The sequence below is a fragment of the Botrytis sinoallii genome (assembly GCF_014898435.1).
Source record: "Botrytis sinoallii strain Bc 23 chromosome Unknown BSIN_004, whole genome shotgun sequence".
NCBI lineage: Eukaryota > Fungi > Ascomycota > Leotiomycetes > Helotiales > Sclerotiniaceae > Botrytis > Botrytis sinoallii.
The window spans coordinates 1,191,431-1,219,083 of NW_024066031.1; the positions used below are offsets into that span (position 1 = coordinate 1,191,431).

At 44.3% G+C, this 27,653-nt stretch overlaps 9 protein-coding genes across 9 annotated transcripts; 4 read left to right on the plus strand and 5 right to left on the minus strand.

Annotated features, from left to right (window-relative positions):
• Positions 1–604: 604 nt before the first annotated feature.
• On the minus strand, positions 605–1,711 carry EAF02_002859 (uncharacterized protein). The gene is made up of 2 exons (XM_038898907.1): positions 970–1,711; positions 605–916 (listed from the first exon to the last, which is right to left on the minus strand). The coding sequence occupies exons 1-2, from the start codon at positions 1,463–1,465 to the stop codon at positions 822–824; spliced, it is 591 nt and encodes a 196-aa protein (XP_038761195.1). The 5' UTR covers positions 1,466–1,711; the 3' UTR covers positions 605–821.
• A 367-nt stretch (positions 1,712–2,078) lies between these two features.
• Positions 2,079–2,907, plus strand: EAF02_002860 (uncharacterized protein; the record flags this gene model as incomplete). Its single annotated transcript, XM_038898908.1, has 2 exons — positions 2,079–2,401; positions 2,544–2,907. The coding sequence occupies 2 exons, from the start codon at positions 2,079–2,081 to the stop codon at positions 2,905–2,907; spliced, it is 687 nt and encodes a 228-aa protein (XP_038761196.1).
• Positions 2,908–4,038: 1,131 nt separating this feature from the next.
• Positions 4,039–6,525, plus strand: EAF02_002861 (uncharacterized protein). Its single transcript, XM_038898909.1, has 4 exons — positions 4,039–4,204; positions 4,254–5,308; positions 5,373–6,076; positions 6,168–6,525. The coding sequence occupies exons 2-4, from the start codon at positions 4,342–4,344 to the stop codon at positions 6,345–6,347; spliced, it is 1,851 nt and encodes a 616-aa protein (XP_038761197.1). The 5' UTR covers positions 4,039–4,204; positions 4,254–4,341; the 3' UTR covers positions 6,348–6,525.
• A 511-nt stretch (positions 6,526–7,036) lies between these two features.
• EAF02_002862 (uncharacterized protein) lies at positions 7,037–10,020 on the minus strand (the record flags this gene model as incomplete). Its single annotated transcript, XM_038898910.1, has 2 exons — positions 7,037–9,511; positions 9,586–10,020. 2 exons carry the CDS (start codon positions 10,018–10,020, stop codon positions 7,037–7,039), a joined length of 2,910 nt encoding a protein of 969 aa, XP_038761198.1.
• Positions 10,021–12,218: 2,198 nt separating this feature from the next.
• On the minus strand, positions 12,219–13,974 carry EAF02_002863 (uncharacterized protein; the record flags this gene model as incomplete). Its single annotated transcript, XM_038898911.1, has 2 exons — positions 12,219–13,082; positions 13,141–13,974. 2 exons carry the CDS (start codon positions 13,972–13,974, stop codon positions 12,219–12,221), a joined length of 1,698 nt encoding a protein of 565 aa, XP_038761199.1.
• A 790-nt stretch (positions 13,975–14,764) lies between these two features.
• On the minus strand, positions 14,765–18,968 carry EAF02_002864 (uncharacterized protein; the record flags this gene model as incomplete). The annotated part of the gene is made up of 4 exons (XM_038898912.1): positions 14,765–15,376; positions 16,016–16,678; positions 16,729–18,249; positions 18,303–18,968. 4 exons carry the CDS (start codon positions 18,966–18,968, stop codon positions 14,765–14,767), a joined length of 3,462 nt encoding a protein of 1,153 aa, XP_038761200.1.
• A 1,725-nt stretch (positions 18,969–20,693) lies between these two features.
• On the plus strand, positions 20,694–21,407 carry EAF02_002865 (uncharacterized protein; the record flags this gene model as incomplete). The annotated part of the gene is made up of 2 exons (XM_038898913.1): positions 20,694–20,759; positions 20,832–21,407. The coding sequence occupies 2 exons, from the start codon at positions 20,694–20,696 to the stop codon at positions 21,405–21,407; spliced, it is 642 nt and encodes a 213-aa protein (XP_038761201.1).
• A 381-nt stretch (positions 21,408–21,788) lies between these two features.
• EAF02_002866 (uncharacterized protein) lies at positions 21,789–23,332 on the minus strand (the record flags this gene model as incomplete). Its single annotated transcript, XM_038898914.1, has 2 exons — positions 21,789–23,015; positions 23,255–23,332. The coding sequence occupies 2 exons, from the start codon at positions 23,330–23,332 to the stop codon at positions 21,789–21,791; spliced, it is 1,305 nt and encodes a 434-aa protein (XP_038761202.1).
• A 2,724-nt stretch (positions 23,333–26,056) lies between these two features.
• EAF02_002867 (uncharacterized protein) lies at positions 26,057–27,022 on the plus strand (the record flags this gene model as incomplete). The annotated part of the gene is made up of 1 exon (XM_038898915.1): positions 26,057–27,022. The coding sequence occupies one exon, from the start codon at positions 26,057–26,059 to the stop codon at positions 27,020–27,022; it is 966 nt and encodes a 321-aa protein (XP_038761203.1).
• Between the last annotated feature and the right edge of the window lie 631 nt (positions 27,023–27,653).

Sequence of the window (27,653 nt, forward strand, 5' to 3'; positions counted from 1 at the left end):
ATCTTTTCCGCACATCAAATGGAACAACTGCAAACTTCACTTTGAATTTTTACCGGAGCTCCAAGAAAGAGATAAGAACATGGAAATGAGTCAAAGAGATGAAGAATGAAGGAAGAAAAAGAAAGGCGCGAGAGGAATCGGGCGGTTTCTTGCCCACCGAAATTCGCATCTACTGAAGAAGAGCAACTAATATGAATAATATTGATGAAATTTTAGTTGCTGGTCAAGCAGGCGAAAGTAATCATTGCGTAAATATGTTGACCTAAAATACTAGGGTCCACCCAAACCCAAATAACAACTTGATAAACTGAATTCACTGAGCTTCCAGAGAGAATTTAAGTCTCCCAGCACAACTCTGTTAGGACAAAAGATTAGAGAATTCCCCTTCCACGAGGTCGCTCTTCTTCACAATAGATACAGAAACTTCTGGTTCCAGTACAAATATTGGATACGGATGTGATCTACCCGACGCATCTGTTCATGCGTAAATCATGTTTGATGTTTGAGCTGTCTGGGCGGAAATATGAACAGACATAGGACTTGTCATCCAAAGCACCTGAGAACACAATTCTCATGGGCAAGGGCTCTTTCACGCTCATGCAATAGACAGAAGAATATAAAAGAAGAATAGCGAGAGGGAAATATATAAACGCAGAAACAAATTCAGACAGTCGGGAACAAACTGAATTTATCTATGAGTCCTCAAACAGGGAAGAGTTATTATGAGACAAATACAAGATAAATCTTTTCATTTGATCTCACAAACGACTCTTAAACTTTGTATCAACGTGAATTTATTTTTAAAGACTGACGACCCAAGCTTAATTTAATCTATCTCCGTATGATTGAAATAAAGAAAACCATGAATTGCGTTGCACGTTTCCTTGTCGAGATTGCCAAGATGCCGCATTGGATCCTACAACTCTGTCAGTACTTGTGCCGGCATGTAACCGATCAAATTCTGCTTACCAGGAGAGACACCTTTACCAAATCCAAACACTCTCAATAGAGCACGAATAGGCCAGAAGGGCCCGAATACCACGGCTAGTGTTGCCCAGGCTCCAAAAACACTGGCATATGGGTGCTTGCGAACGATAGGCCCCAAGGTGGCTAACGCTGTTGTTGCAGAATGCCTAGGATGCTCAAGAGCATTGATACCCGCTTTCTTTGCGGTGTTTAAATGCCTTGGAGCATCCTGATATAATTGTCCTGCCACATCCTTCGCGGTGTTTAGATGCCTGGGAGCATCTTGATACAACTGCTCTGCCGCTATTCTGGATCTTGCCATGAGAACTGGGGTTTTCTCCAAAGCGGAGTTAAGAGCAGGTTGAACCTTAGCAGCAGCAATCGCGGCAGCATCTTTCCCTCTTTCATATGCTCCTGGAGCATTCTCGAGGACATATTGAACTGCTCTTTGGGCGTCTGCCACAGCCTTCGCATAGATGGTTGATATGTTGTCAGACATTGCTGTTGTATGATGATGATGATGGGAAATTCGAGGTGATGTTAGGATTTCAAGTAAATAAAGTCAGACCATAAGGCACACACAACATTGAAAGGTGACATGGCATACTGCGGGGTACTACGGCCACTGTTAACGAGTCAAATCTCTTGATATATAGTTTGTATGCAGTGAAACACCACGTGGCTTGATTTTGACCACTCAGTCAATGTTTCAAATGGTCTGAAGGGTGTTGTTGGTGTTGTCCAATGGTGGTGATAGATAGATATGTAAGGTACAGAAATGTAAAAGACAAAAGAGGACTTGAGATCTTGAGTCGAGCATGGACATGGACCCAGTTTACTAAATTTAAGTGGATTGCGGACAGCCAATCATAGCCCCGATAGCCCCTGACTGTATTTCCCCAAATTTACAAGGTGCAGGTGCCAAACGTTTGTTAGCCCTTCCCTTCTCCACCCTTCCCTTCTCTAATCTCGAATCTTTATAAGCCAATTTGTCTCGATACATCCCACTTTCTACTCCATAATTCTATCTCTTTGGACATATCACCTACTCCAATAATATCATAATGCGCATCTAGTCTCTCCTTAAAGATCGATAGATATAATATTCCATAATGGCAACCACGATCCACGAGACTCCAGAATGGGAGACTCCAACACCCAAGCAATCCATGCTCAGCAAATATAATATCTTTTCAAAACCGGAATCAACTCTTCCCACCACGAAAGAGGGATCTTCGGATTCATCGGGAAATGCTGTTGCGACAGGATCTTTTGGAAAACCTACATTGGTTGAGCGATTCAATAATGTATTGCCTGCGAATCGCACATATTTTGGACGGAGTCGCAAGGTGCTTTTGTTGATTGTAGGAGCAATTATATTATTACTTGCATTGATCCTGGGACTGGGTCTTGGTCTTGGCTTGAAGCATTCATCGTACGTGTATTTAGCAATTCATTACATATCAATTGCTCATCATTTTTTAAAAAATTGTGCATGAATCCTTCTTCATAACAAATCACTCCTTCCAACGCTGCTATTCAATTGGTCGGAATCACGTACTAATTTATCAATGAAGGTCGAAAGCATTACCTCTTCCATCAAATGGTGGTATATTTACAGGAGATCTTACATACTATGCACCCGGTCTCGGCGCATGTGGAATTACATCCTCATCATCTGAATCCATCTGCGCCGTGTCCCACATCATCTTTGATGCCGCTTCAACAAGTTCGAACCCCAATGCCAATCCTCTCTGTGGGAAAAAGATCAGAATCACTCGACAGAAGGAATCGGGAAGCGGAAACAATACTATTGACGTAACGGTTGTTGATAGATGTGTTGGATGTAAAGCCGAGGATTTAGACTTAAGCATAACGGGTTTTGAAAAGTTGGCATTGGAAGCAGAGGGCAGAGTTACTGGAAGTTGGGCTTGGTTATAGTGAGCTACAATGCGGGACATATTTGGAGCGACGTCATTTGATGTTAGGATACCCCAGATTTTCTTCTTGTTCTTTTTAGCGGAGGTCTAGTATACGATTCATGATGGATATGGTGGGCTTCATCTGGCTGCGGAGATACCCTTGGTTTCGGTATAACTTGAATCACAATGCAGTGATGAGATATTCTAGTGGATACATAATAATATGATTGGCCAAATCTAAAGCTGTCAATGGGTTTTGTCTCATCATCAGCATTTTCAGATTTCCCACGTCTTCTTAGATCCAGTGAGAATAATGCGGTGACACATCTGAAAGTTCCTATGCATTGCTGATAGGTACAAATCATATCACAGATCTCTCAATATTATGAAGGTAAAGCAATAGTTTTGCAGTTCCTGATTTGAAGCGAATCCAGTTGGATGTCAATATTATTCCATTCGTAAGAGATGATGAGATGACGGAGAGCGAGCAGAGGAGACACTGAAACTTTTGATCGGAAATGAAGAGGGTGTGAAAAGAAGGGCATTGATTAGCATGGGTTTTCACGGGGAGAGCTTCATTAAGGAGGCTTTCTAAAATGCAGCTTCTATAATTCCACTTCCAATATTACTATGATGCAGAACTAAGGATAGATGGAGGGTATCAAAGGCTCAGTAATATGGGTAGAACTTGAGAAGTCATTGAAAGGTTGCGGGCATAGATAGTGAGAGAGCATGCAAAAGTAAGCTTCATTACTTTTCCAGCTGTGAGTTCCGTCTTGAGTTCATGAATAAAACTTGCTTCTTTCCAACACAAAGCCACCATATTCTTCTCTTCTTAATGCACCTAATACTCTCCCCTCAACCTATCACAATAAAGCTCCTCTCAGCCTTTCGAATCGATTCAACGTCTCACACAAAATACTCAAGCCAAGTACCATAATCACGTGATACCCACTCCACGCATCCAAAGTGGATTTCGACAATTTAGCTTCTCATCTCACCGTCCAGGCCAAACAAACCTTGCAAAAATGGAGCTTTCCCGAGCCCAGCCCCCGCCCGCAGTTGAAACAGTCCTGCGGGCCGATGCAAGCGTTAAAACGTACACGAGTCCTCGAATCGTTCGGCAGATGAAATATAAAAGCTTGGCATCGCTCCTCGATATGAATGCTTCTGTGCACCTTCACTCTTTTTTCGCTTAAGGGTTCTATTTACTCGAATTATACGCACTCCTGTTTGTCTGGAGTTGTTGTGTTGGCTTTTGGATGGTTGAGGATTCGTGTAATGTAAATTGGATTTATTTTGGACACCGCTGGTTTGTATGTATCTTCTGTTTCTTATTGACAGGAATTGTCTAATATTGTATAGATATTATCTTGAAGCAATTGGAGACAGCTTTTGAGTACATTACCATACACATTCCTGTATCAAAAATATTCATCTAAAACCCATCATCATGGCCTGGATCTCCAGAGGCCAATCCAGTTTCGTCCAAGACACCCCCAACGGCCATACATCCGCCGTCCCAGCCATCGCCACCCACCGCGGCTCACTCTGGTGTCTCTGGAGCGACCCATCCGGCGATCTCTACTATGCCACCGGCGACAACGACACCTTCCAGACGCGTCTCCGTTTTCCCGATCAAGGAATCCCAGTCATGGCCGAGCTCCTCGGTCGTCTGCATGCCGTCATCGTCAGAGCAGATGGAGAAATCGCTCATTACGAATATGACGACGTGGAGAAATCTTGGGCATCTCCTACTCTTCTAGATAAGCAAATAGGACTCTGGACGAATACTACACCGGCGCTGATCAGCCATCATAATAATTTGATGCTGGTGTATATCCAGAATTCCTACTTGTATTACTCAACATGGACGATAGGTTCTGAAGACCAGCCAGAATGGAAGTATCCCCAGGAAGTAAGCGGGATTAGCAAAGTATCTGGGATCCCCGCGGTGTTTGTGTTGAATGGGGATTTGCACGCGCTTTGTTCTTCGGCGGAGGAGGATCGTGTGATTCTCGGTTTCAAATATTCGTTGCCGGAGGATGTGTGGAATGGTTGTGATGATGTGAGTGAGGGAAAAGCAGCACAGGGTGTCTCGGCTACTTCTTATGGTGATAGTGCGTTTTTGGCTTTTCAGGAAAATGGCCCCGGAGATACCTCGCATGTGATTTACATGAGCGAGTTTAAAGATGGGATGTGGCATCCGCAAGAAGCGATCGCGGGACAGACTTCGTTTGATCCTCCGCAGTTGGCGGTGCTGAACGGAAGGGTGAATTGTATATTCAATTCGAATGATGAGAGTAGAGAGTTGTTGTGGTATTCCCGATCTTTGCTCGATTACTCGCTCAGCTCTTGGATGGCCGAAATCCCGGATGATACTTTGTTATCAGATATGACTATCCCAGGAACCCACGATAGTAAGATTTCCTCCTCTCTCTTATCAACAAATACCCATCCTAACAAGCCCCGCCCCCCCTCCAGGTTGCGCAGAATCGAACATCCCCTTCGTGCGCACGCAATACCTTTCCATCGCCTCCCAACTCACAGCCGGCATCCGCTTTCTCGATCTCCGCGTGCGCGTCCACACCGAAGATGGTCAGCTCTACATGTACCACGGCGGCATCCCCATCAACCTACCTTTCTATCTCAAATTCGATTCCGTCATGCAGGAAGTCTTTGATTTCCTCTCTCAACACAGTCAAGAAACCGTGTTAATCTCCATCAAAAACGACGACACATCCAACAAAGAACCTCCCAACGTATTCTACAGCGCAGTCGCAAAACACATCACATCCATCCCGCCCTATCCCTCTGGCAAACCTCGCTGGCTCACGACAAACAAACCCGAGACCCTCGGCGACGCGCGGGGAAAAGCAGTATTGCTGCGACGCTACGACTGCGCTCCCCATCTCTCCGCTGAAGAAAAAATGGGCTTAGATCTCAGCGGCTGGCTAGATAATAATCCCGATTTCACGCTCCGAACAGAAAGCAACGTGACGATCCATCTACAAGATAAGTGGGAATACTCTGATATTATTCCGCTCAAAGGGTTGGTCGAGAGTAAATACGAATACGTGGTGCGGATGTTGAAGAAGGCGAGAGAGGGAGCGAGGGATGAGTGGTTTGTGAATTTTATGTCTGCGGTGGGGGATCCGGTGCGGAAGGGTGAGGTGGCGGAGAGTCATGTATGTTTTTTTTCTTCTTCTTTTTTTTTCTTCAGCTTCTCGAATTGTTTCCTCTCCTGCTATGAGAAATCACTAACCCTCAATCTTCCAGTGGATAGCAGTAGGCGCGCATAGTAAACTCATCGGTGCATTTGTTCAAGGCATGAATCCAACGCTCCGCCTAAATTTCAATTGGGGAATCAAGAAACGATATGGGATTATTCCCATGGATTATCCAGAGTTGCCCAAAGATTCGGATTTGGTAGCTTTGATGATTGGGTCTAATATGTAGAGGGGGGGTTGAGAAATGATATAGATAGATTTGGATGTTCGGGTGGATCTCGAAAGAGGTGGAAAGATCTGAAAGGATAGATGGGTGAATAGATTATTGGAAATAGAGAATGATCAATAGAAGTTCCAGAATGTACCTAGGCATCGTTAAATTTGTTCAAAATTCATCCAAAGTAAATCTAGATTTACGCTTGTCATCTAGTTTTGACCCAATAAGTTCTTTTGTCAGTGATAGCACCTATACATAATACCGAATACCAACCATTTCACAATGTGTTAACGTATTAGAATCGATCAAACCACTTCACCACTTTAGAACAAACACATAATCATACACTATCACCAAACTTACTTAGCATCATCAAATATATCACATAAATCACCATCACAACTCTAAAGCACCTCTGCCCAGTTCCTCGATAACAATTATCATTATCCTCGCTGTTATTATCGGTAAGAGCCATCCGTTCCCAAACTTTCATCCATCCAGTATTTATGAAAAGGGTATGTATGGTATACAAAAGCGCGCCATGAGTATTTCACGCCTTTCTTTTCCCCGGAATCCGCGAATTTCCTTTTGTAAAAATCATTCATGCGCCCCAAAATTCATCCTAGTCCCATCCGCAAAAAGAGAGTAAAGAAGGTAAAGAAAGTATAACCCTTATCCCTAACCGAGGAACCATCAAGAAATTAACGTCCCTTTGAAACGCTTGCCGATCTTCCGAGAACAGGTTTGTGCGAAAGACCAAACCATTTTCTTCCATGGCCCGTTGCAGCACCATTGTTGTTGTCTCTATCTTTGGTTGCGTCGTTTTCCTTGTTGCTCTCTTCGGCCATATCCACGTGGCAATTCTCACGTTTTTCTTTACCGATGCCAGATTTAACACCCTTACTCTCATCACCCGCACCTGAGATAACCTCTCTCGATACTTCATTTCCATCATTCGCACCATCTTCTCCGAATTCTCCCCTCTCCCTCACAACTGCACAAGCACTCCTCGGTCTACCCAATAGCTCTCGTTGAACTTGCGCTGAATGGGTTCTATTCCTCGGAATAGGTGGCGGAGTAGCACTTCTATCTTTTTCAAGCTCGACTTCATCTTCTTCATGATAAGTACTTTTCCCAACTCTGTTACCAGTCTCCTCACTACCATCCAGTTGATAATCACCCAATGCTGATCGACTACTATATCTATATCCATGTCTCGAAGCTGGCATAGTCTGATATTTCGTCCTACGGTCTAGATTAGAGTTGGAACTAGAACTCGATCTTGAAGTCGATTGTGAAGTATTGATCACTGGCGCAGTATCTGATCTGCCAAAGAATAGTCTTGTAGGAAGTAGTCGCCTGAAATCCTTTTCTTTGCCGCCTTCTTTCTCCTTAGAACTTTCTCTAGAAGGTGTATTTGGAATACTCATAGACACAGGAGCAAGTGGCATCTTGGTGTTGGAATCATGACTGGTGCTGATAGAAGATGGGGCGTGCTTCCTCAACTTGGACGTCGCAGCTGCGAGTGAAGATCTTCGATCCGGAGCAGGTGGTTTGGGTGTCTTTTCATCTAAAGGTGTAGAAGATCTTTCCAGTTCCCTAGCGCGTCTCTCCCGATGCTCCTCAATTCTAGAGTGTGACCTGCGATCCGAATGACCGGTTGTAACAGTAGCATCACTCCTAGGATGAGACTCGGCTTGCGATACCGTTCGTAGCATTTCGTAGCGTTGCGCCATAGCATTTGCATCACGAGAACTGGAATTCGCACCAGTTGGAACACGTGTTGCAGGATGATCATTATATATACCATCACCACCCCAAGCTCTCATGGTATCGCGTTCGCGAGACGTGGTGTTGAATGAAAAGAATTCCGGTGTGTGATTTCCTCCCCGAGGTTGGCGAGTTGGAGGATGCATCTTGGAACTTTCAGCGACACTATCGGTACTATAATTGGTGAAAGTATCTATATCATCTGTCTCCAGTGTTTCTGTATCCCAGCCATGACCTTCGCGCCGACTTGTTACAGTTTCTCCAGCACTACGTGGTCGCATGGATGTAGTCGATTGGTATGGATTGTAAGTAGCAGGAGGTACCGAGAATGTTGATGTACGATGAAGAAATGTCACCTCATCTTCATTTACTTGATGTCTTTGATTCAGAGTTTCGTCAGACTCCTTGTGACTTCTCAAAGTACCGGTGCTAATAGTATCTGGTGTGGGGGGTAACTTCTGGGTTGCCTCATAATTATTCCCATCAGTAGTGAGCTGACTACTATCCTCTTGGAATTGTTGCCTTTCGTGGATACTGTTTCCTTTGTCAGATCGAATTTTGAGTCGCATACTTGTGCTACTATTGTATTGCTTCTCCAGATTACTCCTAAGTTTTTCAAGACGTTGTAAAGGAGAGGCAGCAACATAGTTCATTGACAAGAATCGACTTCTTTGACCACCGGTTTGAGACGAAGGCGAGGGTACTCTCATAGGCATAGTTGAAGCTGGACGTTCGTCAATCCACTTTTCCACTGAAGAGCTCGTTCGGCGGTGTTGTTTTGGAGACGGAGAGTCGTAATCTTCTTCATTCACTGCAAGCGGTGACTTCTCTCCGTAGATACTCAAGAATGAACTCTCACTCAGAACACTTAAAGAAGGACTGGCCATTCCGCTTTCACTACCTTCCTCTGGCAACTTTGGAAGAGCAATATCGCTAATACTATTACTGCTAGGAAGATATAAGCTCCTCAAGGCTTCTACCCCTTCGCTCCTCTCAGATAAAAAAGAAGGCATCCTGGCAATTCCTACCGTAGTATCCCCGGCTCTAGGAGTCCTTGAAGTGTCTCTGTCAAAGATCGGGGGCGAGCTTGGCATTTCGTCCGCGCTGTTGTGATCGTAGAAGTCATTTCCGTATTGTATCTCGTAATTTCTTACGTCTTCTCGCTCCTGTAGTAACCTCTCAACTTTGGCTTCCAGTTCGCAAATGAGACCAACAGCTTCTTCAACTGCCTGGTCTCGTTTCTCCAGCTCCTTGAGTAATGCGTCATTGATTTCTTGTACCTCCGACTGCTGTTTGATCTGGTTCTTCAACTGTTCTACTTCCGATTCCAGTATTTCTTGCCTCTGTCGCCGATGAAAAAGCTCCAATTTGAGATCGAAATTCTGTTTGTGTAAGGTTGAGACTGTCTGTAACGAAGTTAACAAAATTAGCATTCATGTATCCAAAGAAGAATATCGATTGAATTCAAGGCCATTCTTACCTCTTCCATTTGCTTAACCCCCATCGCCTTCTTCCCCAGCGGCTGACCCACTCCACTCGAACTTGGTCTCCTCTCTTCCCTCTCCCGCATGACCCCACTCCCACCATTGCTCCTATGAATCGGCGAACTTTGAACTTCCCTGGCCATAATGCCACTCCCACTAAAGTCCCCACTCAATCTTCTATCCCTACCCTTCCTCTCCCTCAACCTTTCTTGCAAGAAAGCCGCACCACCCGATTGCGCACTCGCTCTCCCTGACCCCAAAGGCAAATGCGCACTCGAACTATTCGTACTCTGCGACGAGACAGTAGGCGTTACCATGTTTGTTCTCGTATTGCTACTTGAACAATTGGCCGCGGAATCATGGTAAAGTGGCATGCGAGTTGTAGTTGAAGATATGCGACTTCTTCGAGATCCTTGACTGCCATCTTCCATGATTGGAAGATGGTTACTTTTGTTGTGATGCTATTTTCAGCTGCAGTGTTTTTGTTTTGTTTTTCTTGAAAAGCGATTGCTATATAGACTTTTGTCTTTGATCCACCGTTTCTGATTGACTGGACGGGCGGGGTTAATGTCGTATTCGTTGTGTATCAAAGTAAGGAAGGCCGTACTAAAGCTGTAAATTTAGAAAGACGGGACGAGTAGATAAGTCAAAAATGAAATCTCAACTTCAGACGACCCCAAAAAGTGAGCGTGTGGTATGATACTGTATCATTTGTGTACTGTGGTTGTACTGAGTGTATTCTCGTTTGTTACCATCCAGGACGATGGATCTTCCTCACATCAATATCTGCTGGGTATAGGAAGATCTATGCATATGCAGCTGCAAGGCACCGTGAAGCTGAGGGTTCTGATCAAAAAAATTGTGACTTCAAAACCAGGTAATGTTGATGTATATTAAGCCACCCCAAAAATGATTGACAATGGTGGAAGCGTGAGTGTACCTAGTGGAGATTCGTTTTGTTGTTGCATTTGTTTGATGGAATGCAATAAATACTTGGGTACCTACAAAGCGTTTCCAGGTCGATGACTTTCTATTATATAAGACCTCCCTCGCCCATCTCACATTATTTTGAGTTCACAGTGAATTTAGAAAAGGGGAAAGAAGAACGGAGAAAGGAGGGAAGTAAAGAGACAGAAATCCTAACTTGGATGAATAACTTATCAATCTATAGAAATAAAGTCCTAAAATGACATATGGCTAGACGGTTCACCAACAAACGGACGTTGTGTCTTTCTATCTTATCTTTTTTTTTTTCTTTTTCATACTATACCGAGCCGTCCTACCTTCTCTCGTCCGAGGTCAGTGTGTTCCAAGAAACTATCTGCACCTATCAAATATCAGATTTCACATTTTCCAGTTCTTCTTTTTCCTTCTAGTTGTCACCCTGCATTGAACACATGCAACCCATCCCCCCCCTTTTTTCCACTACACAACATAGAAAATCTTCTCTCCCGCTACAACTTCAAAGTCTACGTTGTAATCCGTCTAGTCTCTGGTGAATGTACCCGCTGGAGACCCGCTGTCCCAATTACCATTCTTACGTACGCGACACCTCAGTAATAGCATGATACGCATATCAAAGGATCTGTGCATACGTTAAGCGCAGTTAGTTTCGAACTCTAATCGGCGACCACGGATCAACCCGCAGCTTGTACCTTTCTTACCTGGGCTTGGTATTTCATTGGTCAAGTTTTGCATTCAAATGTTATGTCTCGGGTGGCGACATAGTGGAGCCAATTAGATGAATTTATTAACTATAAAAGGTTGTTTGGGATCAGAAAATACATCAATGAGAAGCATTTCCTCAGGCTCCCAAAACTGCCCAATTGAAATTTCATTTTCATAACGCTATTTTCCGAATGGCGGGATCCATATGTGGCGCTATTCCCAGTTACCTGACCACTAATCCATGCTTCCGTGACCATCTATCCCAATTCGTACCAGGAAATTGCATTCGGAAGGCCGGAGAATGGAAGCGAGAAGAACAAGCTCTCACTGTCCGCTGCGGAAAGTGTATCTCTTGTATAGTCTGGTAACTTATTCCAAGTTTGCGTAATTTGAGCAGGATTTGATCATCCGCAGGGGTCCATAGGAGCCGGCTGAGTTTCATCGCGATCCCTGAATATGCTGGCTGTCCAGGAGGGTCTCTTGGGTTTCTGCACTGTGAACGTCCAACGACTACAGGGGCATTCTGGAGCTGGTCCCAACGCTTCCAACGTCCTAAGAAACCCATTCCTAATTCATCAATCTCATGTTCGCGATATTTTCGTGTGCCTAGGTCTACTCGTAACGCTTTTGAGGATTGGCGATTCGGTAGTAAAATAACGCCCATTGAAGAGCTGGCGATGGGTGTGGTGACTGCCCAGGCTTTTCTGTCTGATTCCATACCGATATTCGAAAATGAAGTTCTGATGCCGCGTGAGAAAATTCATGTGATTGTATTTGTGTAATGATCTGAAGCTGTTCAAAGCTGTGATGTGTGTATGATGTATAGAGCTTTGCAAGTAACATGAGATGTATGTAAACAGTCGTCTTATAAGAACCCCATCTACCATTCCTTCCATTTCCAGATTTTATGTCCCCAACCTAGAAGTTGCTCTCGATGCACAATCATGGATGGAAGCTACACTTATGCCTGTTTCTCTCCAAATAAATCATTCCAGAATTCCTTGAAACCATATAAGGGTCTCTTAGAATCATAGACATTAACTTTGTCCGATCCGAATCGTTCCATAATACCACCAGGACGATGTCCAATCCTCTCAACTAGCTCCTTAGCTGGTCTAGTCGCTCTTTCTTTGATAGCGGCAGCTAATTGGGGTGCAACATCTGCATAACATGATTTGAGTTCGCGTTCCAATGAAAAGTAAGGCTTCTTCGCAAGATCTGGTGCCATGAGATTGTAAGATCTCGTTTTACTGTTCAGATCGGTGATGGCCAACTTAAGATATGATTGTTCGGATTCCTCCCAAGATGGTATTCGAAATGGCGGGGGGAGTGCTGCAGATGTTTGTTCAGAGACTGGCTGCCTGTTCGTCTCAAGAGGACTAATTTTTCCAATCTCAATCTCATCCTCTTTTGTTTCCGCAAGAATTTGAATGACTGGATCTCCAGTAGACGAAGACGGAACTTCTTGTACGATTTTCACCATAACTGGATCGTTTGTAGCATTTGTGGGAACAGATATCTGCTCCACTGCTCGCTTCTTGGGGTTATGGACAGCTTCGGATTGTGCATATATTTCTGCAGTTCTCATTTGTTCCTGCAAGGTACCACCTCGACTTGCGATTGTTCTTGCAGCATGTCGCTTCCAGTCATTCCGTAATCTGGTCCTGAAAATATTTGCAGTTTTGACAAGCTCTTGTTGTTTCTCTATCCATGGTGGCACAATATCTTGTCGCTGTATCATCTTGTTCATGATGTATTCGGTTGTGTCAATAAATGGATTGTCGGCTCTTGCATCTCTCTCTATTGCTTTTCCCCTGGGAATATTCTGCGAATGAGAGATTAGTACCGTAACATCCCAAGGTGATCACGAAACCTAGACTCACCTTGAACTGACCACGAGCAATGGCATCTTCAATTCTCTCATTGGCCAAAGCAGCCAAACCTCTGATTGAATTCGGCATGGGTCTTGCACCAGGCGAGAATCTTTCTTTAAGCTCCTTTCTAAACTCCTCCCTCTCTCGCTCGCTCATCTGGCTATCCTTAGAAATGGTATAGATTGACGTTTTATCTCTCGCATTTGCTAACCTTTCGCCAGGTCTCTGTTTAGGCTGTTTCTTCAACCTCAAATCCACAATTGGCGATGGAATCTTTCCCGGCCCTCGTAACCCAGGATTGAGTGGTTTCCTAGCATCATCCAACATCCGCAGAACCGTATCCTCAGCTGCTTCTTGCCCGGTCCATGCTTGCCCTGTGGCAATATCCCGAGACCCACGACCAATATTGGATGCAAAGCTTGCTTCCGTAAAGGCAGACACATTCTCGGATTTGAATTTTGAAGCTTCTACTCTTTCAAGTAATCTTGCCTTCAATTCTTCAGAGAAGCCCGCCTCTTCCACAGCTTTTCGTCCGGCACGGCCACCTTCTAACAGAGCATCTTCTGTAGCTTCTAAGAGACGCCTTGACATCGCCCCTAATTCCTTTTCTACTCCTTTCTTTTCCGAGCCATTCTTGGAGACTTCCTTCAATATCTGAGCTTCGATTGAAGCTTGATCCTCCGAGTCTTTCGTTACTTTGCTAGCATCTTCCCCTCGAAGTGGCGACGCTTGTGAGAATTGTCGAGAAGCATTCTTATGCAAGTTTGACGCTGCATTTTGCTGCTTTGTAGCTCGCAGACAGCGGGCACATCTAAATGTAGATTGTGATACTAAGCGGTGCATATAGAGAAGTATAGAAAGAAACGGTATGAAGGTGAATTCATGGTGGCATTCGATCTTTATCATCAACACAATAGGTACCCTGTAAATTTTAGTCTGACGGCGATAAGATAAGAAATCCGAGCTCCAAAGTCAAGCTCCCAGTGATCCTTAAAAGGGTCGAAATCCTCGATGAACTTCTATCCCCTGATGGGTTTCTTGTAAACTTTATTCATTTTCCTCATTAATCATATTCTCATTCCTAACCAAATCATCTCCCTGGCCTGGCTCCTAATAAGTTCCTCTTAAAAGCACCATTCCGAAATTTACGCCCACTTGAAACCTTCAATCCGCTCATTTGCATTGACAACAAGTTTCGATTGATCCCGCATCCTATATTTTTACTCCTCGATAATTCGCAGTATATTAGTAGAACTACCTCGACATGCTGTCGTTAACTAGGAAGGTAATTAAACATTTTTCTCCCAAAACCTCGCACTCAATTTTGTAAACGTAATCAATCATGCATACAAATAACTATCTATACACGTCTCTCATCCCCCGTCCTTCATTTCCATTTATCAAATGCCCTTATCCTAAGCTCTCTCAGTTCATACCATCATCTGGTCTCATCATCTCACCTAAATCAATTATAGCAAAGGAGAAACACGCTGCATAATGCCACCTCCGTAACCCGTACTGATCGTAGTCTCGCATAATATCGTACAAATATTTCATCCACTCATGCCTTCATCAGATATTCGCCCATCCATGCACCGCATCCGTCCATTCAATCAATCCAATTCAACGGAGTCTACGCCTTCTTACTTTCTTCCTGCATCTCCGCGTGCTGAACATGCACTAACTCTCCATCATCGACTTCCTCGGCATTTAACCTCGCATCTTCCTTTGGACCTTTACTCGCACCCCCGCTTCCAGTTCCACTCTCAACTTCACCTTCGCCCACCTCCTCTACCATTCCCACATGCACAACCTCATCATCATCAGCCCCGACTCCTCCAATCCCATCAGCCCTACCATCGTACTCATCCTCATCCTCCAAACTCGTTCTCCTCTTCGCTTCCCTTGTGGTACTAACCCCCACCCCATCATCATTGTCAAAATTATCCTCAAACCCACTTCTCCCAAACCCACCTTCATCGTCATCACTGCTTCCCTCCTCGTCCTCATCATCTTCGCCCTCTACCTGAAAGGGGTTGACTCCCTTTGACTCCCTCTCCTCGCCTTCAGCTTTCTCCCCATTCACCAATTTCTGCTTGCTATGCAGCGCCAATCTCGCAGCCAATTGCCTTCTAGCGCGGCTTGGTGGGATATTGAGGGGGGGTGGAGGTGGCGGTGGTGCTGAAGGGGGTGAGAGATCAGAGGTAGATGTTGTGGTTGAGGGTGTGGTAATATAGCGAGAGAACTAGATGTAATCACATTAGCATATATTTTGGTACGATACAATTATCAGAGAAATAAGGCATATTCCAAAGGGGGAAAGCTAAGCGGTGGATAAAAGCAATTGGGTAAATAGCAAATAAATGGCAGGTCCAGATGAGAGTAGATAATTAGCCCACCCACTAGGGAGCAACGTTAAAAAAAGATTTGCGGACACTAATCATTGATTACAACACCAGATCGACATCACAGCTGTCACCACCACCAACCATATCAGAAAGGGGGTAAAAGGATTGTATCTCAAAAAATTGAATCTCTTTCTCTTGATTTAAGGAAAGAGAAAACACCAACAATACTCCTCATTTCATACCAACATTAATGTCTTCTAAATTTCTGAAGCCAGAAACAACAAGCCCCAAAGATCTAAAAACGCCACTTGTAATGTTGTTTGGGAATAAAGTGCCAGAAAAGTCGTACTGTACAGGAAGAAAGGAAGACAACATGTGTTTTTTACTGATTAAGAACTACCCTGATCAAAATCCTCGTCCTTCTCTTGAGGAAACAGAGGTGATTCACGATCGAGTTGCTCCAAATATTCATAATCAACGTCCAGGTCGTCAAATTTATCAAGATTGGGGGCTGATGGAGGAACAGAATGACCCACTTCTGCCGATGTACCACCACTATTCTTTCCTTCCTCGTCGTTATCTTCTTCCATTTCATCATCTTCCTCATCACTAGAACTTCCAAAGCCGCTCAGTAATGTACCCCCAGTGATGAAGTTGTTGCCATTCCCATTGTTGTTAGCAAGTTCAATGCTGTCGAGACCTGTTGACCCATTAAGGCCTGCGTCGGCGAGAGCAGACGATGCGTTTCCGAAATTATTAGCTGCGTTTACCGCATTCATGACTGCTTGTCGTGGGCCAACTGCCATATCTGGTCGGACTCCTCCGAGAATTGCATTATCCCGTTCCCGAGTTTCTGCCAGAGTGACCTCCACATATGGAATCCAATCACCATTCATAACTCTCTCTAACACAGAGTCAGATAAGAGCTCAGGAGGATGTCGTTCTGTAAATTTCACGACCTCTTCGGCAATGAGTGTAAGATGGCCCATATAACCAAGTCGCATCTTGTTCTTTTCTTGTGCCTCATCACTCTTCTTTTGACCATCAACAATTCTCATTGTGATGTCTCCAGTCTCGAAGAGGTCGATCGCAAGTGATCGATTGTATCCACGATCCATGGGTCCATTAAACACTTGTTGTACAACGTCATATACGACATTATGTAAGAAGTTGTTCCAAGGAAATCGAAAGAAGAAATCCTACACTGATTAATTCAAGTACTCAAATATGATGCCTGGTGAAAACTTACTAAGATAGTTGGTACAACTTTATGTTCAACAAATTGCATCTTGAGATAATCTCCAACTACAGGAGCACCTGCAGTTACCAGGGATTGGTCTTGGGAGAGCTCCCCCGTGTTACCCATCAGTATGGAATTGTTGCCTTCACCAGCATCGCGCATAGTAGTATCGACGCTGTCAAGACTCATGTTACCATCGCCAGGGACAGCGGCTGATGTACCGGTGGTCTCTTCTGTTGATCCTGCTTTCTTGGAGAACAAAGGTGCAGGGGTATCTTCTGGAAGTGGAATGACCTCTGCAGCATGAGGAACTTCTTCTGTGGGCACTGAAGATTCAGTAGGTGGTTCCAAAGCTACACTCTGGCTTTCAGGGGAGCCCTCTGATGAAGCGGGGGTATGTTTGTGGGAGCCATCAGAAGAGTCTTCAGTATCATCGAGGACAGTAGCGTCGATGGAAGGAGGAGGGGAGGTCATAGTCGTATCCTCATCAGTAAAGCCTAAAGAGCCAACTTGTTGAGAAAGTTCCTTAGTTGGAGAAAGAGGAAGGACAGTCATCTCTGGTTCTTGTAACGTATGCTCACCGGACAGCGGTTGTAGTCTTGGCGAGCTTAAAGGTTCATCAACAAATTCCTCGTCGTCCTTGTCGAGGAAAGAAACAGGCGGCTGGGTGGAAGTAAGTAAGGTTTCTTCGTGTTCATGTTTTTCATCAAAATCGTCCTTGGCATCGTCGCCAAGTTCTGTTGCATGCGTAACTTCTTCAAATCCATCATCATCGGAGGCATTTTGAACCTCCAGTTTCCTAGAACCGTCTGGGGAACCTAGTCGTGTTTGCGTTGAGGATTTCATCGTAAGGTCATCTTCGGACATTAGGGCTGTGGGCGATGGGTTCAATTTACCCTCGGCCTTTAATCGCTCTCTCTCCACATCGCGCGCTTTGACAAACTCTTCACTGCCGACTTCATTCAACAAGCCCATGTTGCTGCAGTGCAAAAGTTCAGCCATGAGCTCGCAAGTCTTAAATCTATCAAATCCGAGGGGCTCAATTTTTCCACCAAAAGCAGCACTCAGCTCTTTTCTTTGGATTGTTACAGGACCATCGCCTCCTCCAACGGTATGATTGGGACTGAGGATGAGTTCCATAAAGTCGGGGACATGTTTGGCAAACATACGCAAGAGGGTTCCGAGATATATAGGATCGCGGCTGGATGGTACTGCATTTGCCTCAGCCCCAACCTCAGGATCATAATCCGAATTGTTCTTCCGAATGACTTCGATAACAATGCCAACTCCGACAGTCAACGGATTTCCACCCTTAAGCATGTCGGAGATCAACTTTTCAATACACTGCTGAGAGACAAGTTGGCGAGTAAGCTCATTTGGTCCTATACATGACTGCTCGTTTTGCGACGCATTTGCTGAAATAGTGATGATTGCCTTGAGAAAATCACCCGCCGAAGTTTGTGTGGCCCAGCTGTGTTCTGAGGATAGAAAAGAAAGAAGGATTGGCATCAAATCTTGCGAATGTAGCCACTATTTCAGAATTAGCAGATAAAAATAAAATAGGAAAGCATAGGAAAGCATACGTCAACAATTCCTGCACCCCCTTCAGCTTTCTCCAAACTAATAATTTTCAAAAGAAGATCCATTATCATAGGAGAATCTACATGCTGAAGCATACTCTTAACTGTGCCGTCTATCGACTTTAGCAAATCAAGCATTTCCTCCGTCTTTTTATCTAAAAGAGCCTCATTGACTTTCGTAAAATAACTGGCTTGTAAAGGATCCAAAGGCGCAGGCAGTTTCAAGAACTCCCAAAACTTGCGCAACAGAGGTTGATTCTCCATCAAAGCCTCACAGATTGACCAGTTGTCTGAGGATAAGACTTCGGCTGCAACGTAAGCATAGCGAGTCCGTTTCTTTTCTTTTTCTTCGTCGGCATCTTCAAAGGACTGGCGAGAAAGGGAGAAGGATCGAGTTTTGCCCTTTGAGTTTGGTGAACCTGACTTTTCTGTCGATTCTGCCCCAGCGTCTTCTGATGCGATAGTCTCCGATTTAGGAGCCACAACATATTCCAGGAGCCTTGCTAGAATTTTATCTTCCCGTAAGTATTCGATCAACTTTGAGTTGTGTTGTTTTAGTTCTTGTATGAGATCGCTCTCATCCAACAACTGCTCTAGGGTAACATCTTCTTTGTCGAGCAGAGTATCGATAGTAGAAATGTTGGCATACCCGCCGAATCGCCAGAACATGATGAATTATGTAACAGGACTCGTCTGCCACCAAGGAAATGGTGGTAGAATAAGATATGGGTATTGTTTTTATGATCGTATTTTGAGATTAATCATGCGAATCAATCGCTGAAGAGCCGCAGGTATGATGTACTTCTCCCCACAAGGAAAAAAGGTGGTTGTATGGAAATGGTTCCCGCCTGCAGACACGCACTTTTTATCTGGACTGGAATATCGTATCGTACCGTGTTTCGTGAAGATTCAATGATCGTAAATATGACTATAAATAAAGATGTGAGGTCAGTGACAATGTTTTAGAAGTGGATAATCATGTACAATCCGCAAATTGAGGAATAGAGGAGAGGATTGTGTGGCTAGTCGGTGAATGGTGCCTTAATTTGGGCGCGCGACTCTCTCAGCCCTGCGCTTCCGCAAGCCATTCATTGTAGTTGTTGTGAATAATGTAAATAATGGGAAAAGAGAACTTACGACATATATTTTCTGTATTTCAATATCAATTGTACTTTCTTTGTACAATGTGAATTGCGAATTGGTATTCTCCTCAACTAAGCTCCTCCTCCCATTTGACTAAGCAAGAGGCCAAAAGAGTAGGATCAATGTTGCTGTTGTGGAAAGGATCTGTCTGTGTATTGCGAGGTAAATTGTCAAGAGGGTTTGGGGCTGGATTGATATCTCCAATTTTGACTAGAGGATGGATTAAAGAGATATCTTGACGGATAGACTCAACCAACCAATGGCCCGACAATTTTCTAAATAAAAAGGGTATCTCAAGAACAAGAAACAAGAAAGGTAATGTTTTTTTATTAGAAGTACAAATAGGAATTTGTCGATCAAGTACTCTCGCACTCTTATTGTTTAAAAATCGGAAAATCAGAAAATCTTGGTCTGTCCTAGAGGGAGGGCAAGGAGGCAAGGCAGGTCGATGGTGGGGTTCATCAAAGTGGTTTGGGTCTCTTTGTGGTCTTGTCTTTTTCTTACTTGATCAATTTTCCAATTCTGGGCGTCAAAGTTCGTTGCAGTTTGGGAAGATAGGGAAAGTTGAGTGGGTACAAGTTGATGTGATTACTTTTCTGCCTTGCTCGAGCCTTTTGAAATTAGGTGGTGTGGTGTGGTATCAGGGACCTTTCTGCTATGATCACCAAGAAGTCCGACTCATTTTAGAAGAGATGAGATAGGGAGAACCAATAGCGACCTGGGTAGGGAGTAGGTTGTTGATTCAAGCCCCTCACTCATGTGTGTGTGATCTCTGGTGAATGCTGGGTACAGGTGTATGGAGTAGCCCTAGGTACCTATGTGTATATATCTCACCATCCATATAACTTCCCACTTCTTATAGATGGCTATATAGTACACCTTCCTTCTACTCTATTCACCCCAAGTAACCAACTGACAACGTGTCTTGCATATGTCTGATAGGGAAATGATGGAAAGATTGAAAAGATATGAATGATGAGATTGAATCCCAGCTAAACGTCACGTGATGACCCGATACAGATAAATGGCCAATTAACCGAGACAAACCCCGGGTAAGATTTGATGCCAATGACGAATAACCAGCATGTTTCCGAACAAGCAAATCAATCATCACACTACAGCAGCCTGGACCTTCAAGACTACCTACTTAATTCAATCATAATTCATAATTGAGAAATCTAATTCCGGCACAATATTCATTGCAAAACACAAATTTGAAAATCTTCAACACGTTCTCATCATACCATCAAGATGAATAGATTATTCGGCGCAAAGTCCTCAACCCCCAAACCAACCCTCAGTTCTGCGATTTCAAATGTACATTTACCTTTCCCTCTCCCCTCACGCACAACCTCCATACCATACCCCGACTAACCTCCCCTCCTCTAGGTCGACGAACGCATCTCCTCCCTCGACGTCAAGCTGGCCTCCATAAACGCCGAACTCACCTCCTACCAAACCAAGCTCTCCAAGATGCGCGACGGCCCCGGCAAAACCGCCATCAAGCAAAAAGCTCTCAAAGTTCTGCAACGCCGCAAAATGTACGAAGGCCAGCGCGACCAACTGCAGCAGCAATCCTACAACATGGAAAGCGCAGCCATGATGCAAGATAATCTGCAAAACGTCATGACGACCGTGTCGACGCTCAAGTCGACGAATGCGGCGCTGAAAAAACAATATGGCAAGATTGATATCAATAAGATTGAGAGGATGCAGGATGAGATGGCGGATTTGATGGAGGTGGGAAATGAGATTCAGGAGAGTATTAGTAGGAGTTATGATTTGCCGGAGGAGGTGGATGAGGCGGAGCTAGATGCGGAGTTGGAGGCGCTGGGAGAAGAGGCGGAGTTAGAGGGTTTGGGGGGCATGGCGGAGGGGACACCGAGTTTTATGGTGGATGAGGTGCCGAGTTTTATTGATGAGCCGCCACAAAAGGTGGGTGAGGTCAAGGAAGCTGCTACTTGAGGAAGGGAAGGAGGACACATGAGTATTATTTGAAGGTCGCGAAGTAAGAAGTAGAGCGAAGGTTGCTATCGCAGCTTCGGTATATCATGATCATATTGTAGTGATTGCAGCGAGAGTTATTGGTTTTATCGGCATTGGAATTCTCCATATTTATTCTAGTGGCGTTAATAAGGAAGGTTTGAGGAGTACACCATGGGTTCTTGAGCAAGTATGGGGGGTATTATTCGATATAAACACAAACTATCCAATCAACACTTAAGTAGTCACACCCATGCATCCCCGCTGATTTACCAAAGTACGCCTGATTAATGCAATAAAAGCCTTCCAACTGGTATCTCCAACGCCAATCCTCAAATGCATGCACGTAATTCCAAAAACTCCTCATGATGCACCACTAATAAAATCCACACTCATCGTCTTCCCACCCCTCCATTCCCTCCCCAAAACGACTTCTATAGGCCACGCCGTCCATCGCTCCCATCCAGGCCCCAACTCATCTAAAGTAGTCTGCAACAAATTCTTCCCCTTCCCACTCATCCACGATACATGTGATACACGATGTATACACACACAATAATACGCCACGAGTAATAACGCTTCTTTCACTCTCCTAGTCAGCATCGCCTCCATCTCATCGGTGATTGAAGAAAACCAACTCATAACCACGCTTAGGGGTGAAGGTGCATTAGGGGCTCTCATGAGTCCAAAAACTCGTTTCAACGTATCGAGTGCACTATCCAAGTGCTGTCGCTCTTCGAGCGCGAGATCGCATGCAGAAGTACTAGACCACGCACTTGCGAGCGAAGAGACATGGGAATCGTCGATTGGGTCGAGTGGTGGGATATAATCTCGTTGAAAGCCAATCCAAGGATCAAATAGCACTTTGAACGGACCGCGAGACAGATTTTCCCAAGTACTTTTGAGCACAAAATTGGAACCTCGGTAAAGCTTGAACCATTGGGAGTGAGGGAATGTACTTTCATTTTCGGCACAATCGGGCCCAAAGAACAAATGGTTGGGTAGATTGGAATCCTGTGACGTCCAGGCAAATGTAAACATGATAGTTGTGAACGCGAAACATGCTTGAAAATTCTCAGCTGTGAGATCGGAGATCGCAGATTGGAATTGTTGGAGAGCGGTAGTGAGGTGGGCAGTTGATGCTCCGTGATAGTAAGCAGCTTTGAGGGGTCGGGCATGTGATAATTGCAAGGCGGCCAACGCAAGAATCTCATGCATAAGAAATGGAAACTGGAAAGCTAGTTCTACAACAGTTGTTCTGTAGAGTGCTTGGCCAGTGGCAAAGTCGACGAAATCTGAAACGCCATACATGGTGTAATAATGAAGTAGTTCCATATCAAGGATAGAAAAGGAATAATTTGATGCGGGCAGAGATGGAGCAGGCGAAACAACTGGTCCAGGGCTCAATTCAACTTTTGAAGATGAGATGTCAGACGCTGGCGATCTTGACTTTGAGCCTTGTCGCATCATCGTACTGCACTGAATCTCGTGACTATGAAGACTCTTCATGGGATGTGTACGCAAATAAGAGCATTCTGATCCTGAACCATAACTTTGACATTTCTGGCATGATGGTTTCTTCTCATCACACTTTTTAAATATGTTTGTCAGCTGAATCCTGATTATTTTTAATTTGGGGAAAATTGGAGAAAAACGTGTAATGAGTAATGTGGGTGCAACGCCGAGAACCCCATTGAGAACATTGTGTCTACCAGAGAGCTTTTCATGACAGAGACTAGGATGTTCTATTGGTGCAGCAATGATATATGCAGATCTGCGACATATGGAAATAAGTTCGCTCCAAACGAAAGCAAGAAGAGCATACGTACCTTGACCTTTCTTGATTTGCATTGAAGACACCCGGTTCTACTCTTGTGATGTGGTCTTCGTGGACGGATCACATCCATCATGCCCAATTCTTTCAGATCTGCGAACCAAACACCAAAATGCAAGAAGGCGAAGAGAAATATAGCTATCGAGTGTGAAAAGTGCGGTGCAAAGCCTCTTACCAATACCAAATATGAGTTGCTATTTAAAGCGTCGTATTGGTAGGGAGGTCGAGTACGAGAAAGGTCAAAGGAATAAAAATGTTTCGACTGGAATCCAGAAATAGGTAGGTACCGGTAGGGAATGAATGGATGGATGAATGAATGGATGAAGACGACACGAGCCACCCAAAAACCTTGTCAATTTTATCTTGTCCTACCGAGGTGAATATCGAGGGATGCCATTGGTCATTCAACCGGCAAGTACGAGGCTGAATAGATAATTGGATCGCTCATCTGGGTTTTGTGTGTACGATGTACGATGTATGTGCGAAGGACTAGGCAGGTAGCCAGGAAGGGGTTGTATTTTAGGAAATCGGAGATTATCGAGATTATATCATCATATAAATCGGGTCCCCCATATTACCTACCTCGCATGGGTCTCTGCTCGAGTAATGAATGCCGTGACTGAAACCTCTCGGATACAATTTCTTAATCTGACACTTGTCGATTGCAATAGGAATGCGAATTAATCTACTCGACTTCACATTCTCTCCTTCCTGCCGCGTGCCGCTGATTACGAATAAACGATATCGATATCGCGAGTTTTCTGGTGGCTGTTCTCGGGCTGTGTCATCCCTACCTCCTTATTAACACGCATATACCACCATACTTCGTATGTACCTCGTATGTACTTCGCACTTCGCACCGCAGCCAAACGGAGAATATTGCAAAAGCCCGGCAGCTATGCAGAGGTTATATATAGGAATTAGCCTATCACGTCGCCATAAGTTCGGTCATACATGATAACTCTGGATAGAATCAAAACTCGGGGTTATTTGTCCCCTTCCTCTCCCAATGTTTTCCGGTTTGTCCATTTGGCTACGGTATTGCTCACGGTACCCCATCATGACTATGTGGGTATCAGCCTCAATTGGCGGCAAAATGACGTGTAGAAATGAGCGCGCGACTTCACCATTTTATTGTATTGTGTGCATTCCCATTTTCATTCAGGAATCAAGAATCGTGAATCACGGGGCATGGCAGTCTCATGAAGTCGCTCTGGAGTCAGCAGCAGTGTCCCAGGATTCTTGAAATCTTCAATTTCTAAAGCACTGGCTTTTTTCTTCGCACTTATTACTGCCATCGACAAACTTCATTTTCTTTACGAACACGAGTCGATATTTTTCATGGTTGAACCGAGGGATCATAGGAAGATAACTTATAGGCAATCTCATACTCCCTTCTACACTTTCCTTCACATACCACTTACCTAATTTGTTTCGCTCTTGTCAAAAGAAGTGTTGACTTTGGTCTATTCTTGTCGCATTCCCCTTGTGTTCTCTTCACAACGCATGGTTTTTGCACCTAGCGGCTGGACATCCAAACAACATATCTAGTGGTTGTTTTCCAAATATCATTATTTCGACGCACGTTTCATTTTCGGTCGCGAATATTGGACATTAAGAGCCAGATAGGTCCATCATTAAGCAAGTGCTCCGAATATGCCTCGAGGTTGGAGATCCAACGTCTCAATTCATTCCACCCTGGCCATGCTCAATAACTATTCCAGTAGTGAATTTCATAACCAGACTGTAGGGTCTTCTTAAATCGTGTGGAGAGTGGAGGACGATATCCAAGATCATCCACAGAAACTCAATTTACTTGCGTTCATTTCTTTCCTTCGTTTCATTCTGAAGAATGCAGAATCTAAAGTACATTCTGGGAGCGGATCATGCCTGGACAATGGATCCACCCGTACATGATCACCTGTCATAATTACACGGATATTCATATACACTCCAATTGAACGCGGTTGAGAATTCTCTTGAAACAGTCTTATTTTCATGAAGCGTAGTAGGTATATATATGGCACTACCGAATTATGTAATCTTACACCAGTCTCGATAGCCAATGCACGACTTTTCTCTAATCCTCGATTGATGTCATGAGAGAAATTTGGAAGGGGAGGAGACGCAGGGAAGCGATTAATTGAGAACGAGTGTTCGCAGGCGATTCTGATTCTTGCGTATTCCTTCTACACGGATTAACCTATTCTGCAGAAAGAAGACATTTACTGATCGAGTATGCATCTATTCAAGTGAAGGATCCAGTACGTTGTAAGGTATGCGTAATGTTGGCGCCAATCAAACTAAGCGCACAACAAACATTCAATCGAGGGATGAAGCGACCTGAGATACGTCCAGCGCTTAGCTGTAGGACGAGTGAAACTTCGTCGCCCGCCACAATTTTGATGTCTTTTGTAGATAGCTTATTGATAAGTATATGTGGTGCCCGTTTCTGGTCGCAGGACGATGGCTGAGACGGTCTGAAATGGCCTTTATTTTGTATGTATAGATTCATATTGGAGTCGAAGATCAAGGCAGACCTTTCCAGGGCAAGGTTTCAAACAGCTGATCTGTTGGTAAATGAAGACATATATTTGCGTCATTCCTTGACTGCCCCATTTTCTTCAAAGCTAAGGCTGAAGATTGTTTGAAGGTAAAACTCGACTTCTTACTATCTTTCCCCGAATTTTCTTTGCTCCATTTCTTCCATTTGTGTTATCTGCTTTAAGTTACTAGTTCTAGAAGCAATATCCAAAAATACACAGCGATCCACACACATTTTCCGTCTTATCCAAAAATGCACACCCTAGCCAACCTCCTCCGCTACCTTCCTCTCTTCGCCCTTCTTCACCCTCCCGTCTCTGCTCTCGCACAACCATCCTCCCAAGCCCCTCTCACGTCACCCGAAAAATGTCTCTCCTACTCTGCTACCTTCCTAACCCCCTACACCTCCGGCGCCCTCGAACCACACGCTTCTGCAAAACTCCCCGGCTTCTGCGAAGGGATTGTTGAGCCTGTTGCCCTCCATCCAAATATCGTTGATGACTGGGGATACGTTTATGATTTCAGTTCTGGGTGTGGATGTGATGGAGCGGGAGGTGATGGGAGTGAAAGATTCTGGGTATATTTCCCTGTTGAGATCAACAGCATTGAGAAGGATGAACAAAAACACATTTTCGAATCCCCGGGCCATGCAGACGAGGAACTCAAGAAGAAGAATCGAAAGAAGAAGTGCCATGGTAAAAACGAGAAGAAAGAAGAAGAAATGGAAATAGAGATCATGGAGCCCTGGGTTCTACACGCGGAAGGATGTGAGGATAATAGAGGAGATGTGGAAATCAATGGAGGACTAGGAACGTGTGAGGAGGGGATTCTGAGAACGTGGCAAATGGGGGTTAGTAGGGAGGATTGGAGAGAGATGAGAAGTGATGGAGGAATGGTTTGGATTGTTGAGGGATGGGATAAGTGTGAGCAGTTGGAGGGGAGATTGGGACATGTGGGAGAGGAAGAGGAGGTGATTGAAGAGGAGGTGATTGAAGAGGAGGTGATTGAAGAGAAGGTGATTGAAGAGGAGGTGATTGAAGAGGAGGTGATTGAAGAAGAGGTGATAGAATTTGAAGTTGAGTATGAAATCGAAGAGGAGAGCGTGGACGAGGATGAAGTTGAGTATGAGCTTGAACTTCAGCCTGAAATCGTAGATGTAGAAGATGATGTTGAGGAGGAGGAACAGGAGAAAGTAGAGGTACTAGATGTCGAACTTTAGAAATATGTAGGTTATTGAGGGAGGGATTAGAAGAGTAACAATGATCTTTATCTTGAAATAATAAATATATCAAGTACCTACTCAATACTATTTCGATTACTATTTCTATTTCTATAGAACAAACCACCAACTTCCAAACCATCCAACCATCCATCCATTATCCATTATCCATTATCCATTATCCATTTATCCATTATCCATTATCCATTATCAAATCCACAACCCAATCAAAACCACTTCTCTCCCAAGTTTCCCCTCCTTCTCCCTCTCCTTCTCCCTCTCCTTCTCCTCCCCTCCCTCACAAATCCAAATCCAAATCCATGCACACAATCTCGCATTACATAATCCACCCAATCACCCAATCAACCATCCATTCGGATTCGGAAATCCGCCAAATTTCCATTTTCCGCTTCGAAGAGAAAAAATGACCTCAAAAACTCCACTCAGATGCATCTTGATTCTTGGTGTGTGTGATACGAATGCGCTGGGCTGACCAAGATGCCGATACTTCCTTCTATCTCCGATCTAGATTCGTATATCGATTGATAAATGGCTGCTGTGCCCATTTCTCTTGTAGTATTTTTGATGTGATTAGTTTTGTTTATTTATTAATTCATTCTCTTTGTTCTTG